At 39.8% G+C, this 19,750-nt stretch overlaps 1 protein-coding gene across 2 annotated transcripts in view; it reads left to right on the forward strand.

Annotated features, from left to right (window-relative positions):
- LOC124797980 (E3 ubiquitin-protein ligase AMFR-like) overlaps positions 1 to 9,568 on the forward strand; it is a 331,734-nt gene extending 322,166 nt beyond the window's left edge. The window contains exons 8-9 of one of the 2 annotated variants that reach the window (XM_047261156.1): positions 5,061 to 5,275; positions 6,519 to 9,568. In XM_047261156.1, coding sequence (XP_047117112.1) covers positions 5,061 to 5,275; positions 6,519 to 6,699 — 396 coding nt within the window. In that variant the 3' untranslated portion in view covers positions 6,700 to 9,568. The remainder of the gene's footprint in view (positions 1 to 5,060; positions 5,276 to 6,518) is intronic. The other variant, XM_047261157.1, reaches the window with a different exon arrangement.
- The last annotated feature ends 10,182 nt before the right edge of the window (positions 9,569 to 19,750 follow it).

Genomic DNA, 19,750 nt, shown 5'->3' on the forward strand with positions numbered 1-19,750 from the left:
GGCATCTCAACAAGTCTGTCTGTCTGTACCTCCTCCATATCCAAACAACATCACTTTGGTTCACTCTGAGACACCTGGACACTTCCCTTGTTGAGAGCCATTCCTGGCACAAAGTAACGATGCGGATGCGATTGAACTGCGGTATCGAGTGTCTAGGCATGGTTGAACTACAGACAACATGAGCCGTTTACCTCCTTCCTGGTGGAATGACTGGAACTGATCAGCTGTCGGACCCCCTCCACCTAAAAGGCACTGCTCATGCATGATTGTTTACATATTTGGGTGGGTTTAGTGACATCTATCAACAGTCAAAGGGACTGTGTGTGTGATAAAATATCCACAGTCAATATCTATCTTCAGCAGTTCTGGGAATCAAGGTGATGCAAAACTTTTTTGATGTGTGTGTATATAACTTATTTCATTGTAGTTTTAATTGTAACTGCTAGTAAGAGGAAACAATGTGCATCATCAGGTAAGGCAAATCCTCCTGGTCCCTTCACACCGGGCTTGGACACACATAATGTGATAATTTAGTGAAACTATAATGGATATTATCTGTCACCTGCTGGAGTTAACACTTTATTTCCTTCTCCTCTGCCATCTGCATTGCTCTACAAGAAATATGCGTCACTGATGACCATTCCCCAATGCTTCGTGGTTATTGTGCTTTCTTTCTGAACTGTGCAGGACCTGAGAGGGCATCTGGAGGGGTCTGTTACATTGGTCCGCACAGATGTTGTCACTGAGTGGGTTCCCCTTCGTGCCATGTTGTAAGCAATAGCAGTGCAGGGACAAATTACCTCATTGATCACTATTTACCTCTACGTTTATTTACCTCCAGGCAGGCCACATATTTACATTGAGTTGACAACCTTAATCCCTTTTCTCCTTCTTGGGGACTTCAGTGCAGTCACTACATTCAACTAGGGCACTGGAGAGCAGTGCCCTCTCTGGGACTGTTTTTACCTGTGGGAAAGTGGCCAGCAGCCCACCTATCCAAGGGTGCATAACGGGACACTCTTCCGTGCAAGAGAACAGTTGTGAATGGAACCTCAGTTGGGCAGCTGTCGTAAGCTCATGGTCCATCTACATTGTAAATTAAACAGCCAACATGTATGGCTATGAAGTTTTTCATGGCAGAGTCTCAGTTCACTTTCTGCATCAAATGCAGATAAAATTCCAAGCTTTTGATATCCAACATCATCTTTGTCAGGGACTAAAACTGACCATTGTGAGCTGGCAAGGTTCTTTTTTATATACCCTCAGAAAGGCATCCGATTGGCTGAATTATGTCATGACGACACTTACATAGGTGGGGCACTTGTTGTTTGTAGATTTTGCTTGCGCTCTCTATCTAGTGTTGTTTGCAGCGCCAACCATTGCTTAGACTGGTGAACTGTGGGAAATATTTCTATGTTTTTCCCTTGTCAAGTGTTTTTACAACAAGTCTGATTTAAACAGCTTCTCTGATCACGGAATCCCAATAGTATGAAGCATGAGCCAGTATTATTGTTTGTTAAAACAAGATCTTGTGCTTATTTAACATATGGATATCCTGTCCACGGCATTAGATCAGTGCTGTTGAGAAAACTGAGATGCGACTCCATTCAAACTTGCCAAGAGAATCAAGGCATAATGCAGCTTCCATTCTGCTATGCAACAGGTAGAAAGATAAGTAGAGTCCTAATTGGGCAAGGAATCGGACCAGTCTTCCGGCCACCCAAAAATCTTAAAGAAATGTTGCGACCCATTAAAGATAATTTTGGCCCGAGAGTACTGTGAATTCATAGCATTCCTTTCAAGTGTGGCAAGAGTTATGTGGGCCCGTCTATAAGGACAGTTGTTGAAAATTTTGTTAAGCATCAGTGTCACTTTAAATACAGACATTTGAATAAATCAGTGGTAGTAGAGCACAGCCTGGTAAATAAGCACAAGATCTTGTTTGAATAAATGAGAATATGACGTACGCTTCAAATTATTGGGACTCTGTGATTAGAGAAGCTGTTGAAATCAGACTTGGTGAAGACAACTTCAAGAGAGACATTGGCTATGCACTTAGCAATGCCTGGAACCATGCACTTGACAAGGAAAAAACACAGAGGAGTACTCCCAGCAGTTCACTGGCTGATGCAGTGGATGGGGCACAGCAAACAGCGCTAGATACAGAGCACAAGCAAAATCCATGACACAATCCAGCCAATTGGATGCCGTTCTGGTGTTATAAAAAAGAGAACCTGACAGTCAGCTATGGTCTCTGATGAAGAAGATGGTGGATATCATTGAAAGCTTCAAATTTTATCCTAATTTGATGCGGCAAGTGAATCAAGAAATTTTTGTGGAAACCAACAAGTATATTTTCGTTTGTGGATAATGGGTAATTGACTAACACCTGTTACATGAATTCCAATCTGAATGTACCTGAACCTCAGCAAAGTCTTACTGAATTTTTGGGCTTGCCGTAACATTTATGGTTTACATTTTCATCTATGGACACACAAATTTTTGTTGTCCAGTCCAGAGGATCGATAGTTTGTGTCCACAGATGGAAATAAATGTAAACTGTCTAAATTACTGTAGGAGCAAGAATTCAGGAGTGTATAATGCTTCAGATTATAATGAATGCTGATAGGTGTTTTTGAATCACTTATAATACTCAATTAAGTTAACATTCATAAATTAAAATGTACATATTCATCGTTTAGCATAGGAGGCATGCAGCCGCAAGCTATGACAACTGAGTGAGTGTCCATTCACCACTGTTTTTCCTTTCTCTCACAAAGGAGTCTGTCTTGTTATACGCCCTTGGCTGGGCAGCCTGTTAGCTATTGTCCCTATGGCACAAAAAGCTCCAGATAAGGCAGCACTGTCCAGTGCCGTGGGTTGAATGTAGCGTCCAAACACCCTGTGGTGGGAGTATCACTTCGTCCAGTAGGGGCCTTCTAATTGACAAATTTCTTACTGACCATGATCTCTCTTTCCTCAATGATAGTAGTCCTACCCATGCAGTGCCACCCATGGCACCTTCTCAGCTATTGATCTAATGATCTCTTCTTCCAGTCTCATGGCTCCACTGCATTGGTCATTACATGATAGTCTTTGTGACAGTGATCACTTTCCAGACCAACCTTATAATTTTTAAGTGATTTTGAAATAAGGCTTGCTATCTAATTACACATTAGGAAGAATGCTTAGAGTGCAATGTCTCCTCCCCGGGTAACATTTGCCTCTTCATCACGGGTAACATTTGCCTCTTCACCACAGGTGTGGGTTGAGCTCCCAATCTTCCGGGCCACGAAAGATCCACAACTGCATTGGGTTTTTTCCTTCAGGATTGTTTCTGTACTGTTGCATTGGCTCTTGCTGCACACCTTGCAATCCACTTTGCAATGATGTTCGTGTCCTCTTCTTATGCTGATGGCTTTTGGGTGCTTAAGGACATCAAACGGGCTGACTTGGAGCAGGAGAGGCACCACAGGACATTCTAATTTCCACTGTCTATACTTTTACAAATAAATTGATAAAACTTTGTCAGCATGACCAGGAAGGATTCAGGATTCACACTCATAGCAGTGGAAGTTCATGTGAAATTTCATCCCTTTTTTTTTTTTTTTTTTTTTTTTTTTTTTTTTTTTTTTTTTTTTTTCACTTACTATTGGCTGCATTTGTTACTATAGGTACACTTTTCTTCATAAGTAAGAGAGATTCTTTGATGAATTTTGCGCAGCATACAAACCATACTTACAGGTGTATGAAACTCTAGAATTTATTTATGAAAAAATGAATGAGCTGTTACATTTTAAACTTCATGTTTAGAAAAAAATTCAAATTTCATAGTTAATTATCTCAATTTTACCACCGTTTTTAATAATTTGGAAAATCAAGTTGGTTTTAGGCAATTTACCCTTTTTTTTATTTATTTTTTTTATTCTTTTTTCCACACCCTGTTTTCTGTTTTAGGAATAGCACTCTGTTCATTAGTGGATGCTACCTTTCTCTTTAATGCTTTGTCTGTGATGGATTGGGGTTGGAATGGCTGTGAGAGGGCCTACTCCCTTTGCACCTGTGTGCAGCTGGAGCTATTTCCCCAGGATGACCATTAGATTTTTAGACTTTTCTCTTTTACTTTTCGGGATCTCTTGGCTAGAATATAGTCCTTACTTCATATTGGTAGGGGATAGATACAGGTGGGGTTCGCCCACCACGGCTGAGACCTGGGAGACTGCTTGTCTGTTTTAAGATACATACCAAACCAGTCCATATACTCTTACTTGTCTGTAATTTTTTTTTCCAGCATCAGTGCCTATCTTTTACAAATATGTACTTTCCACATCTGAACGCATTCCTTGTGGATGTCAACACCTCTGGATGAATGGACCCTTGACTGAGGAACTGATGACCTCACCATTTAGTCCCTTACCCTCAATCAATCAATCAATCAGCCAGCCAACTAAATAATAGTAAAAAAGCCATTGTAGTGATTCTTAGAGTTGCAGTATTTGTTTTGCATTTGTCCCTTTCTCTGTGCATTGTTAAGAAAAGCCTGACACAAGACTTGAAGCTTGGTAATGAAATCACAGCAGTATGTAAAATTTTGTTATAACTACCCATTTCTTGTTTTAATGTTACTGTTTGTTTGGATCTTTATGGTGTACCTCTTGGCTGCAGGATTTGTAAAAGAGTGTACATCACTTATTCATTTGTAGATGATTCTTGAAACAACTGGAGGACATTTGGTGTCTCTTTGTTATTCACATTCCTGATTCATGTAATCAAAACTGAATGCATATGTTTTAGACTGTCAAAAACAGAGAATTTAAAGATACATTGCATTAAAGTGTAATATTTTGAATCCTCCATGCAGATTACACAATGAGCAATTAGCTAAAAGAAATGTTGCCTTAAGGTTCTCCTGTTATGATCAAGAAAAACAGTGGAGTGGGCTGAGGAAAAATGTTTGTTACTCAGCTTTTGCAAGCTGAAGATTGAATGGCACACGACTTTCACAAGATATGTGTGTGTGTGTTTTTTTTTTTTTTTTTTTTTTTTTTTTTTTTTTACAGGTACAACAGCTATTTCCAAACATGCCACTCCCAACAATTGTGGAGGACTTGCAGGTTACTCGGTCTGTTGAACTGACAGTTGAAAATATCCTTGATGGGAGGCTTGTGGCACCATTGCAGCCGGCAGCATCACAAACACCTGCTATTGAGCCTTCCCCACCAGTCTCTGCTCCACTGCATCATACGTTTAGGGAGGACGATGATCATCCTCATAGGTAGGTATATCTATAAATCAGCCAATAAGCATATCTTTAGCACAAAGGAATGAAGTGTTAGAGAATGCCTTAATTGTTAGTGTTTTGTCACAAGCATGATATCTGTTGCACTGACTTTCGCTTCTAGGTGGCTGTGTGGGTAAGTGGCAGAGTACAGGTCCAGAGGATCTGCTAGTTGGAGTTAGATAAGATTGATTCACACCAACTTCTTTAACAGAATACTAAGGGAACAGTAAAGCAAGTGGAAATGTGCAAGAATGTGTAGAAAGGAAGTATTTAGCCCTCTTGTATGAAAATCTAGAAGTGTGTTAGTGATTTGAAGCAAGATATTAAAATGCTTTTGAATATATCCATTATTGTTAAGTCTATTCTAGCTCCATTCAAACAGCCCCTCCTGTTGATTGACAAATAAAAACATAATACCATATAAGGATTGAGGTGATTAAAAAGGGAGGGATTGCTGTGATACAGCAATAAGAAAATCGGTTATTAGGGACTTATGAATACTGAAGGTTGCATGTATTCTACATGCTGCTCTCCAGCATGGGTTAATACTCCACACCAAAGCTTTTTGGGAGTGAGAAACAGTCTAATAATGCTATTTTCCACCAGTCCTTGCAATACATTTACAGCTATTCTTAATCTGTTATATTGCCTTGTGTAGAAAAAATTATTAAGAAGCAGATTCAGTTCTTCCTTTATGTGCTGCTTCAACCTTTATGTATTTCTTGTCTTGACTTTTTGGGCTGTAGAGTTGCAGAACTGTTCTATTTTTGGTGCAGCCTGTATGTTTGTGATAGTTTCAGTTGCACATTGTCAAGACTTCCATATTCAGCGGTGGTGGTGGTGGTGGTGGTGGTTATTATTCACTAGCAGTATTCACTTTTTGAAATAGCTGGGTAGTAATACAGGTATTGGGAACATTACAGCCAGTGACTAATGTAAAATAGATCATAACACTTCTGCGACAATTACTGCAATTATATAAAAGAGATTTCATTAAATGTGCACTCTGTAAATATATATAGCACTGCTAAAATTCCTACAATAAAAATGCATGTTTTATGTAAATATATATAGCACTGCTAAAATTCCTACAATAAAAATGCATGTTTTAGTCCTTGTACAAAGCATTCTAAACATTGGCGTGCTGTTATTTACATAATATTTTTGCTATCTTCAGCATAAATTTGTGTTAAAAGTTATATGTCTAAAGAAATGTTTTCTTTTTTTTGTCTTAAAGCAGTAGTGGTATGCCGGACATAGCACTCTCAGGGGGCCGCTTCTCAAAATCTCCAACTGAGCGGGAGCGAATTCTACGTCTACGCAAGGAACAATTACTGAACACTGCGCGCCGTCGTTACATAGAGAGGCGAGGAGGATCGAGTGCGTCGCCCAGCGCTGGCTCCAGTGGTAGCACCTGACGGGTATTCGGAGCCACGGGGGTCGGTGCACGGGCCACTGTCCCGGGTGTCTCAAATGCTCGACTGCTGAGAGCAAGGGCTGGGCTCGTGGCAGCAGAGCGTATGCGGCACACCTTCTCCTGCAGGCTCTCTGTTATGACCCCACCTCCGCCCTAGGTAGTTGTGTACTTCATGCACTGAAAAGGAACTGATGGACTTGGTTAGAAAATGGAAAGTGGCCACTCACATTTACAGTGACTGGTTACTCATTTTAAAAATGAACTAAATTTCTAAACTGTAAAATTTCATGTGGTGCTTCTTTTAAATGCAGCAGATTTTTCAACAAGTAAAAAAATTTCTTTATTAGCAGTAGTTATGAGGGGATGTATTGAACTGCTTAATAATGCTTGTACAGAATTAAACTTTGAATTCATTTCTTGTGGTTCTTAGACTACGATACTTGTTGGATGAGAATTAGTTTAAAGTTGACATAGAGGATTTGTTGTAACATAAAATTATTAGAATTGTTTCTCTTAACTAGTTGTAATAATTATATTGAGAACAGTGAACTCGTATTTCTGCAGAAGTTATTCCATATCACAGTTATCTATTCCGTCTTCATTGAGAAAAAGTATATTACCTATTTCAGGTAATAAATGACTTGTAGAATTGCATGACAATATTCTACAGTTTTTCTCCACCACAGGTTGTTGGTTGAGAACAGTGATGTTTGATTCCTCAGCAAAACCTGAACTTAAAGCTGCGGGGAAAGATTGAATGCATGTTTAAAATGAAGGCTGCATTTAAAGGACTGTGTGAATGTGAGTGACCATTTTCAGTAGGTTGCTGATGCTTGATATCATACCACTGAGACACATGTTCCATTATTTTGTTCTATCTTATTGTCCAATTACAGAGGTCAGTTTGCATCAGTTTATTGTATACATGGTTGTAAAAACTGTTTTATTCATTCTCCTTTCCTTGCCAGTCAGGAATTGAAATATGGGTTAGTTGGTTGGTTTAGTGTCATGTTGTTTTGAAATCATCTTTCCTTTCGTTCCTTGTGTAAATGAAAGTGGATACAACCAATTTTTTACCCTTAGAGAATAATAGTGTTAAGATCTCACTGTGTCTGATTATGTTGGTTTGTGGGAGAGTAGTGGAAAAACTTGTCTGAATTGGTTACTTTGAGCTTTTGTGGTTATTTTAGTACTCCTTTATGAAAGATGTCCCGAGCACTCAATACCTATAGAAATGATGATGTATATCCACTTAAAATGCCTTATTATGTAGCACTCCCTTATAAAATGGGAACTGCAGACACAATGTTTTGTATATGGGCATACAGTAAAAGTTCCAAATTGCTTAGATTGAAACAAATGAACGATTATGGTGTCTGTTTCTTGGCATAATTATAAAAGTTTCACAATAGTTGAGTATCAAAAAAGTCCAAACAAGAGAAACTATTGTTGATGATTATACTTATTTTCCTGACTTAAACTAATTTTTACCTTTTACTTGCCTTTATATAGGGTCAAATATTTCTAAGATAACAGCTGGGACAATGGAAAACTGACTGTGGAGAACACTGTGTTTAATTTTTTCCTCTGTAGAAACCCGTTTAAAGAGATTGCTCCTGAAGTGAAATGCCCCCAGATGTGTACCATAACTATCTTCTCGTGCTCCCAGTATTGTTTTTTTTTTTTTTGGCTGAGACTTGTCCACAAGATTTTAGAGAGGTTCATAACTGTTGTTAAGTCGAAAAAGTATTGAGCAAGCTTGTATTCTGGGATTATACTTGGTAAAAAGTAAATGAATTATTTACTTACAACACTAAGATCGACTTGACAAATTATACTTGAAAACAAGGGACGGGTGCGCGCGCGCACACACACACACACACACACACACACACACACACACACACACACACACACACACGAGAGAGAGAGAGAGAGAGAGAGAGAGAGAGGGGGGGGGGGGGGGGGGGGGAGTACCATAGGAACAAATAAATTCATGTACAATATTGGGAATTTACTTTATTTCACTGATGTGAAAGCATTTCAACTTCATGCTATGTATGTGTACTTCTGACAATTCAAAAATGTTTTAGTAGTGATTATGTTGCTGCTGTTACAAATATGGGATTACATTTACGTTTTGTTGTTGCTTATAAAATAGTGTATCCTGCAGCCCTTACAACTCACTTATTTTGCATAGAGTTGAATGCTTTATGTTAACTGTTAAGACAAAGTAACACCACCATATCTATTCTGGCATGTGAGCTTTTTGTGCTGCTGCCAGTGAGTTCATGTAATATCTTGCATAGTGTAAATAAATATTTGTATTATACTTTGTATATTTTAAGCATGAAGTTCTCAGTGGATGTCATAATAGTTAGGTATTGCTTGTATCTGGATAAGACTGATGTAGATAAATTTGGGATAGAAGAGTCTCTTGTACTACTTAGTTAAATGTGCTAGTTGTGAGAACAGGGCTGAGACGTGTGTGTTCATTTGCAGGAAAATATTTATGGACTTCCTTTGAAATAAGAACACTTGTAATGTGACTAATTAAGGATTGAGATGTAAATTAAATCACACTAGTCCAGTCAGAGCAGAGCAGAAATTTTTTTAAAGAAATATTGTTGCACAAGAGGCCTTTGCCTATAAAGTTTTATTTTTGTTTTGTGTGCACAAGAACGTCACTAATTTAGATAGCTTTGTACATTTGAGCTGGTATAATAAGACAACAGTCTTGTTTCCTGGTATGATAATTTTTTCAGAAATAATTCAGCTAACACATTGTAAAAAAAATTGCAGTGTTGGTTGCCAGCATGACATGTTTTTAACTTTACTTTTATTAAAATTGTTCCTGCCTTTTTCATAGTCATAAGTGTAAAATAAAGCTCTTTATTTTACTAGAAAACTGTTTTACTTGATTTGCCCTTTGTATGGGGTACACCAGTTCAAAATACATATCACATCTTTTGTCTCATAAGGTTCCAGCTACTGTAACAATATTTTCACAATATTCTAATGAGAATATGCTGATAATGTGAAGAAAGCAATTTTGGTTTGCAGGGACAGTCATGAGAGATGTGAAAATACACATTTCAGCAGCACATCCCTATTACTCTGTTCAGGAGTTTTATTTTTATGGTCACAGATAATAGCAATCCCCCTGAAAAGTGTGAAGAAACTATAAGGGGGGGGGGGTGATGTAAGGCACCAGATGATGATTTTAGAAAATGTGCTCACTTTATTACATATGGACAAACATTTTAAAAAGTTTCAGAAGCTACTACTGGGTAAGACTGCATTATATTGAATTTGACGTGTAATGGAAAATCACTGGACTACTTACATAAAGATGTTCTTAGCCACATGCTATTGCTTCAGAACAGATTTTGGATGTGTTATGGAACAGAGTAGCTTACAGCATGTATAGTTTCAAAGGAAAAAGGATGATGACATAAAAACATAATACTAAGCCTGAGCTGTTTGTGAGGCTAATTGAGGAGATGACGGGAAGAGAGGCAGCAGTGGATCCATAGATAATAATCACTGTTGAAAGCATGGCAACCACAGTTCAGGTGTGAAGTTATTTTTGTGTAAGATCAAAATGCAACTGGACAGGTAATGTTAAATACATAATGGAACAAGCTGTACGCAAGTGTGACAGTAGTGGTCATAAAGATGATCATATACTGTTTTCATGTCTAAGTTTTGTTTCTGCACTATCTACAGGAAACTAAAAGTCAAAAACATTTTCTTTTGCTGTCTCTTCTGATAGTGCTTGAAATGAGAGGGAGTTGATGAAAACCAGAAGTATGCACACAAAAAAGTTAATTTCTTACGTATTTTTAAAATTTTAATCCTGTTTATACTGACTTCCACAACTAGATTTATCAGTTGTTTGAACAAAATCTTTTCAGCTTTCCAGCCACAGCAAGCTTGTGGCAGAGTTCCCCTCAGCCATTGTCAGTTGGTAACTGATTGCCATGTGGTTCTTTATGTTGGCCTTATATAATTGTGGAACTGGCTGTGTCCAAAGTCAGTCATTTCAAAGTAATGTTTTCCTCTCATGTCTGCTTTAACATCACACTTGCAAGGTTTCACAGTGTTCGCACCAGCATTATTTCAGATGTTATTAAATATTTTGATCTCTATATATTTCTTTTCTACATTACTGCAGAAACTGCAACGTGATGAATATATGCGTCAATTTTATGTCTATTTTCCAAAGCAAATTCAGCTAGTGCCAGTTTCTCTGCAGGGTGTAATCTTGGGACACCTGTCACCTTATGTCCAGTATTGTTCTATTGTGCACTGTCTCCTCAGAATAATACTTCCTGCACTCGCATGGTATTTTGTAAATGAGCTTGAAGTTCTTTGATAATACGGTGGTTGATTTGTTGAAGAACATCCTGATGTGTGTGGGTTTCATGGGGGAGAGTGTATCAATCAGATCAGTGTTGTGATAGGGATCTCATTGGCTCCAGCCACAGCTTAACTGGTCATGGAGAATTTTGAGGTTATCACCTTGTACATGGCTCATACAAAGCAGAGTTGGTTTACTGCTATGTTGACAACACAATTGTTGTCTGGCCACAAGGAAAAAAAAAGTTCTTGAAACATCTCCATAGCATCTATGACCTTGCTTGCTGAAAATCCAAGGGATGTCTCAGCGACAGTGTAAACAGACAATACACTTGTGCAGACCAGTATCGGTACACTTTAAACAACAACCACCACCACCACCACCACCACCACCACAACCAGACTCGAAAGTGGGCTGTTCTGAAGACCTTGGTTCATTGAATGAAAACTGTCTTGCCCCGATTGCTACAACAACCAACAAATATCAAAAACATTCTCACAATGTATCTGCAAGCAGAAAACCACTGAGCAGAAGACTAAAAAGCTCATTTTTGTCATTCTGTGGTTCAGTGACAGGGAATATTAGCTGGCTCCTGAAGAGAGGGGGAAAACACCTTCATTTACAAAATACCATGAGAGTGCAAACAGTATTATGTTGGCCAGATGGTGCAAACCACAGAACTTGAACATCAGGTGTCATTATCCTATAATGTGGATGTAGTGGAAAATATTTATCAGAAAACCTGGTATTAGGGGCTATTGAGAAGAGACGGCTGATAGCAAAAGTGAGTTTATCAAAGTTTTCTCTCAATGTAGTGCCTACAAGATTGTGTAAATGCTTAAAAAGGTTCAAGCCTGTGAAGCCTTGGAGGCAATTATCTTGCTGAGATGTCATCATTCATAATGAGATTACTTTAAAGAAATGGTGAAGTACGACTGATCAAAAATGGAACCGCAGCTCAGACACTCCTTCCAGCAATTTCAAAGGTAAATCAGATCTTTCCTACAAAACTGCCTGCCTCCTTGACCTTCAGTTTTGGTTCTTGTAGACAGAAACAGGTGTTTCAGTTGAGGTGTGGTTAAATTATTTATGGGCAGGGGAAGGGCTATAGAAGAATCTGGGTAGCTGCAATTGAATTAAAATATGTATATTTCTCTCAAGAAGAATGGAAAAAATGAGACAGCCTTCACAATGTGGGAATAGCCAAGACAATTCAGGAATACTATAGGCACAAGCAAGCAAGCTATCCTTGGCAAATTGATACATGAATTACATCGACATCTACATACATATTCCGCAAGACACCATGTAGAGTTTGGCGGAGGGTATCTTGTACCACTACTAGTCATTTCCTCTCCAGTTCCACTCGCAAAAAGTGCGACAGAAAAATGACTGTTTATACGAGATGTGATCAAAAAGTAATGGTAATTTTTTTTCTTTAAGCAAGGATTTCTAATTATCAACATCAGCTTTGTCTCCTAAGTACTCCCCCCTCAGATATAATACACTTGTGCCGGCATTTTTTCCAATCGTGGAAGCACTTCTGGAACTCACTTCTTGTTATGGTGGTCAACTCCTTCAGAGATTATGTTTTTATCTCATCAATGATGGCAAAATGATGTCCCTTTAATGGTTCTCTTCAGCCTCGGGAATAGAAAGAATGGTAGGGAGCTATGGTGTAAATACATAACAGTTTTGTTTTTTGCGTAAAAATCACAAATAAACATTGAGGTGTGAGCATGAGTATTAACGCAATGCAGTTTCCGCAAATGGTTTCGCCACAATTCTGGTCATTTTGTTTAGATTGCTTCATGCAAACAGCATATAACTCTTAGGTAGTATTCCTTATTGGCCGTGCGACCATAAGGCGGGAACTCATGACAGTGAGAAGAGCCTTCACATATAATTGAACTTATCGAATTTTTTTGTCTTGGCTGTTCAGGCCGTTACCATTGGGACATTTGGGCCTTGGTTTTAATGTCATACCTGTATACGCATGTTTCGCCACCTGTTATAACCTTCTTTGGAAGCAATGGCGATGGGATGTCTTTCTTGGTAGAAACTCAACAGTTTTGGCACGAACTTCGTTGCTACATGTTTCATGCCCAGAATATCTGAAAAAATTGCATGACATGAACTAAAAGATATGCTGACATCACCAGCGATGACTCCGATGGTGGTTCGGTGATTTTCTAGAACAATTTTCTTTTTACTTCTACCACATTGTCGTCAGTATTTGACATGTTAGGGAATCCAGGGCGGTCATCGTCTTCAGTGTCTTCTCGACCCTCTTTGAAACATTTTTACTATTTATGAACTTTTGTCTTACAGTAGATTCACTAAAAGCCAGTCAACATTTCGAACGTGATGCTGCACTTCATTCCATTTTTCATGCTAAACCTAATGCAAAGTCTTGGATTCATCTCTTTCCAAAGTAAGAATTCACCGTGCACTCAAAGACGCGTATAAACTTCTTCTTCTGCAGTCAGGTTGAAATGCCAGTTCTCTAAATTTCCCCAGTAGTGTTCCTTGAAGAGAACACCACCTTCCTTTCAAAGATTATCATCTTGGAAATATACTGGCCACTAAGGGTGAAAATTGCCCATCAGATTTATGAGCTCATTGATTATGCAAGCAATGCATCTGTGATTAGTCATTTGATTCATTTTCTTTCTCACAGTCCAGATTTGTACTTGGACTTAAGTGATTTAAATATTTCATTTCTCTTTCTTTGTAAGGCTGAATGAAATCCTTTTTGGAACCGCTCAACGTGATTGTGTGCTGCAAAAGTCTCTCCTTTACATCAAATATAGCTGTATGAAGAAAGTGAAGGTTTGATTATGTTCAGCATACTCATCCACAATCAATTATTCTGCCAATGAAATTTTTATATTCAAATTTACTTCTTAAATACTTTTTTTGTATGTGGTGCCCCACAGATTCTAAATATTTAAAGAACTTAAATAATGATCAGGATAACTACTACTCGAATAAAAACTTTTTATTGACAATTGTTAATCACAAAAAACTGGAAATATGATTTTTCCTCAACCCCTCAAGTTTTCTTAGGGCACCCATTAGGCAACTTTTTTTTGTCCTAAACTGCAATTATTTAGCACCAGTAAATTTTTTTTAGCATGTCAATAGAATCAGTGCAACATATCAGGGTACTTTCCAGAGAAACATCCCATTTTGAGAATGATCCCAGTTTCATTCTGTCACTATATTTGAAACTTTTAAGTTGACTTTGGTTCATCTACTTTTACTGATAACATAAAGGTCAGTTATAGACACATACATTTCTACTCGGCAAGCCACTTTATGGTTGTGTGGCAGAGAGTGTACATCTATATGTGCAGCACTGAAGTGTATGACAGTGGGTGCTTTTATTTTAACTCTATATTACAATTACTCCTATTCCATTTACAGATGGAATGTGCAATGAATGATTGCTTTCAGGCTTCAGTGGGAGCTGTTACGTACCTAATTTTATCAGCATGACCCACACATATAGGATGTGTAATGCTGAAGAATATTTGTAGTTTTGCCCTAAAGGACTACAGTTGAGCCTCTGTGGTCATGGTTGTTCCACTTATTTTTTCTGCACTCCCAAGTATTTGTATGTTATGGCTGACTACTTGTCATTCACCACATGCGTGCTCCCCCACCGTTACCCTGCTATCTCTCCCCTTCTCGCCCTATGCCGCCTCCTTACTCCAACAACCAACCCCTGATTGCTGCTCATGTCAGACGCAGGCACGGCCTGTAGTTTGGCCAGTGGGACTGTAGACAGGAGGGTGTGTGCATGTTTTTTTTCTGCTTCTGAAGGAGGATCTTATCTTTTTGTCTGAAAGCTAAAAGTGCGGTGGTCTTTTCATTGTTTCAGTCTGCGACCCGACATTTCTCTATGTGATGAATAGCGATCTATCCTTATCATACTGTTTACTCCAGCCTTGGCTTTCCATTCTTTGATTTTGTCGCTTAGCAACACATTAGTTAAGGGTTACACACTTTCATTTTTGTGAAGTCCAAACCTTTGCCTTTCTCTGCATTAAGAGGAAGTTCCAGCTTTGAAAAAAACTGATTTGATTGAGGTGTATGGGGATATTAATATTTTCCCAGATTTTTTTTTTTTTTTTTTTTTTTTCAATAACTGGATCATGGAAAAAGCCTCAAATTACTGTCCATTCAATCGCTAATGTATAACAAGAACATAAACTGTCCTGTTACGCTGCCTTGGGACAAAGTAATCCATCGCTAGCTTTTTCTTTAGAAGCAGCAATGTGGTGCTGAATCCAATGCTTTTCTAAAGTCTATACACATTAAATCAATGTTATTTCCTCTATCCTAGCACTATGGATATTATGCGCATTCCTAGATTTTCCTTTGTGAAGGAACATTTGAAGATGGAATTTAATTTTTTGGATTTGATTTGCTACTTTTGCTAACTATACCATCCACAAGCATCAGGACACTGCCACTGACAGTCTACCACAGTATTTTGGGGTTTTAAGGTAGTTCATTTGATAACATTTCACAGTGATAAGTTACTGTAGTATTTACACAATGCCCTTGTCTTACGTTCATGAGTTTCAGTAATCTGCCTGTGAGTAGATTTGTGCTTTGGTTTGTAGAGATTATGCAGCAGGTGCTGTACTCAAGGAAATTCCTGATATTTCTTGTTTACCAAGGAGGGATCTCTACCATTCTTAACTATTCTGCTAGGTACATAGTTTTCTAATGACATAAACAAACACTGGAATTCAGGGAAACAATTTTCTTAAACAATATATCTCTACAATGATTAGGAAAATACAGATGTAGATCACATGTGTCAAATTTAGTACAGAATTTGTTTCGTGTGACGTACGCAAACTATTAAAACTTCCTAAAATATGTCTCTAGCAACACTGCAGTTAGCAAGAATGAGATACTATGAATGTATGAATTATATTATGAATTGTACTCATAAATTTATGAACATTTTAAAAATACAGTAATTTACAATTTTTAATGAATTTCATCTGAAAAAGCTTGGTCAAAGTTTTCAAGAAATGGGAATGCTAAGGAGGAGTAGATACCCAGTACATTTAATCTCCAGGTTCCCTCGTTTTCTTCTCTCACGTGAACATTGTTTCAATGTTTAAAAGTATATCTGTTAATGTTTTTGTGTGTCTTTACATATTTTTATGCGTCTTTTTCACCTATCCAGCTCCTCTCACAATGGTCAACACCTTTTTTTGTGCATTTCTGAGTCATTCCTGTTTCCCTGGCTAAAACGTAGTCCCGCATCCTGTTTCTCAAATGCTGCCTACATCACGGAATCCTCTCAAATGGCCTAACTGTAAAGATTCCTTTTTCTGGATCCCACTCCTCCTTTCGCAATGACCTACACTGTTTCAGATTCTGCCAATCCGTGGCCCTCACAAACCTGGTACTGCAAAAGTACATCTCCGTGGCACAGGTATTCCAGAACCACCTTTGCTGCATCCACAAATACTATTACTCTAAGTGATCCCTACTCCATACACCACCTCCATAAGTTATCCAACCTGCTGGTACCCTACTGCCACCTCGGAGCACCATATCTACTTGTCACATCCCCCTAAACTCCCTGCCAACTATCCACCAAACCCAGAGCCAAAACATCAACATAACACTGTTATTAAACTTTCTACCAAAACCCTCATCTCCATAGAAGTTTCAGTCCTGTCCATAGGCCTACACCCAAATTTAACCAAGACCTACTCTCCTCCTCCTGATTCCTGCAATGGAAATACTTCTCTACTGCCAATCCCTCCATCCAAAACTACCCTAAATCCAACATTGAACCCTCCCACTTCCAGTTCATACCACCATCCAACTGTGATCTCTCCCTCCCACTTAATGACCTGCTGGTCACCTTCCAGGAATTCCTACCTCCAGTTTAGGCTCACCATCCTTCCCCAGGTCCCTTCTTCAGAACCCCAACCTTTCAGCAGAAGAAAGAACAGCCATACACAACCTCAAAACCAATCCTGACCTAATTGTCTTACCTGCAGACAATGGTTCCACCACTGTTGTTATGAATCACAGTGACTACCTGGCAGGAGGCCTCTGCCAGTTCTGACTCCTCCACCTATAAACTCTTCTGGTAGGTCCTTCCCAGAACATCTCCCTTGAATCCATTTCTCTCCTCACCCTATGACACCCTGCACACCCACCTTCCTCTTGCTCCCCAAAATCCACAAACCCATCAATCCTTGACACCCCATTGTGGCTTATTATTGTGTCCTATTGAAAGAATTTCGGCCCTCCAACCAATTGCCTGTTATCTAGCTTCCCATGCTGACACACCAACCACTTCCTTTCCCAACTCTCCTCAATCCCCACCCTTTTACGCCCTGGATTTCCACTCGTCACTCTAGATGCCACCTTGACTACACACCAACATGCCTCTTGCCCAAGGCCTTACTGCTATTGAACACAATCTTTCTCAATGTCCTTCAGACTCCAAACCCACTACCTCATGCTTCAAAACACCTCACTAATTTTATCCTAACCCACAACTACTTGGCCTTCGAAGGGAAGATATATAAAAAAATCTGCGGCACAGTCATGGCTACCCGCATGGTGCCATCCTACCCTCCCGAAACACCAAACCCCTAGTATGGTTCAGGTTCATTGATGATATCTTCATGATCTGGACTTGGCCAAGACACCCTATCTTCATACCTTCCCAAGCTCAACACTTTCTCTCCCATCCACTTCACATGGTCCTCTTCAACCTGGTGTGCCACCTTCCTAGATGTTGACCACCTCCTCTCTGATGTCAAAATCTGCACCTCTGTCCACATTAAACCCATGAATCACCAACAGTACCTGCATTTTGACAGCTGTCATCCCTTTCACACCAAAAAATCACTCTCATATAGCTGGGCCTCTCAGGGATGGCGTATCTGCAGTGACAAAACTACCTTGCTCAGTTTGTGGAGGCTCTTACCAAGGTCTTCACAGACAGACATTATCCTCCAGACCTGGTCCACAAACCGATCTCCAGCGTCATTTCTCCTCACACCCCCAATCCTCCCACCACCTCCAAGAACCAGCCACCACGGAGTGTCCCCTTCGTAACCCAGTACATCCTGAACTGGAACAACCGAGCCACATCCTTTGCCAGGGCTCTGATTACCTATTGTTTTGCCATCAAATGATGGACATCCTACTTGAGATACTTCCTGCCCCTCCTCCTAGTCCATCCCTATGCCACTCCCAATCCAAACCTTTTACCTAAAGGACCATATCCCTGTGGAAGACCAAGGTGCAAAACCGGCCCAATTGACCCACCCAGCACTTCCTATTCCAGTCCTGTCATAGGTTTATCTTATTCCATCAGAGGCGGCCACCTGTGAAAGCAGCCATGTCATTTACCAGTTCTGTTACGATCACTGCACAGCTTTTAAATTGTTACGGATACCAACCAGCTGTCCACCAGGATGAACAGCCACTGGCAAGCTGTGCCCAGGAGCAAAGTAGACCACAGTGTGGCACGACATACAGCTGAACATAAGTTGCTTGATTTCAATGGCTGCTTCACTACCGGAGCCATCTGGTGGATCCCCCATCCCTGCCAACGCCAGTTTTTCTGTACTGTGCAGATGAAAGTAATCCTTACAACACATTCTCCACTCCTATCATTATCTCGGCCTCAACCTATGGTAACCTACTGTCCCCACACCCTTCATCCAACAGTTTCCAACCCCTCTGTCCTATCATCTCCCATCCTATTTATTTGCCACTCTCTGCCAATGCAACCACCCATTTTCCCCACTCTCTCCTTTTTTTTCCCCCACCTCCCTGCCCCACAATCTTCTGACTCTGCGCCTGTTGGAATTCTAGTCTCTGCTCACTCCTGCAGACAGCGTTTCTCTCTCTCTCTCTCTCTCTCTCTCTCTCTCTCTCTCTCTCTCTCTCTCTCTCTCTCTCTCTCCCTCCCCCCCCCCCTCCCTCCCCCCCCTCCCGCCTGTACACTACTATCCCTTCTCCTGTCCCGCCCTGTCCATATTGCTGCTTGCATTCCACAAGATAGTTGCATTCTGGCCCGAGATGCTGGAGTTGGCATGTGTGCATGAGGTGTGCTTTCTTGTGTGTACGAATGGTGTGTCTATTACTGATGAAGGCTGTGGCCGAAAGCTTTATTTAAATGTCTTTTAATTGTGCCTGTCTGCAACTGCCAGCTGGTGTGGCCAAGCGGTTCTAGATGCTTCAGTCTGGAACCGCGCGACAGTCCCATGCTGTGAAGCATGACGCTTAAGCTTCCAGGTAGGAGTAAGATATTCAGCTTCCAAATTGAGACCTCCAATTCCCTGTCCCCCACAGAGAAAATGTGGTGGCATCAGGTGTGAGTCTGCACATTATGTTAAGAATGGTGGGAGGTTGGAAGTGATAAGGAAATAAATGGCACTGATGGAATTTTTATTTCTTTCACTATTTTTTGTGTGTAGGCAAGAGAAGAAGGAATTGATTGTGCATGAAGAACCACTAACTTGATTTTCATCAAATCATCGAAGTTCAGAATAGGTGAACTGCATCACTGAACTCAGTGATAGTGTGCTACAAGTATTATGAGTCACTTCAGTAAGCATTTCATATAACAAACTGTTATTAAATGCTTTACATTGTAGAGAATGGGTCATTACAGTGAGGTCTT

Source organism: Schistocerca piceifrons, chromosome 5 (genome assembly GCF_021461385.2).
Source record: "Schistocerca piceifrons isolate TAMUIC-IGC-003096 chromosome 5, iqSchPice1.1, whole genome shotgun sequence".
Taxonomy (NCBI): Eukaryota; Metazoa; Arthropoda; class Insecta; order Orthoptera; family Acrididae; genus Schistocerca; species Schistocerca piceifrons.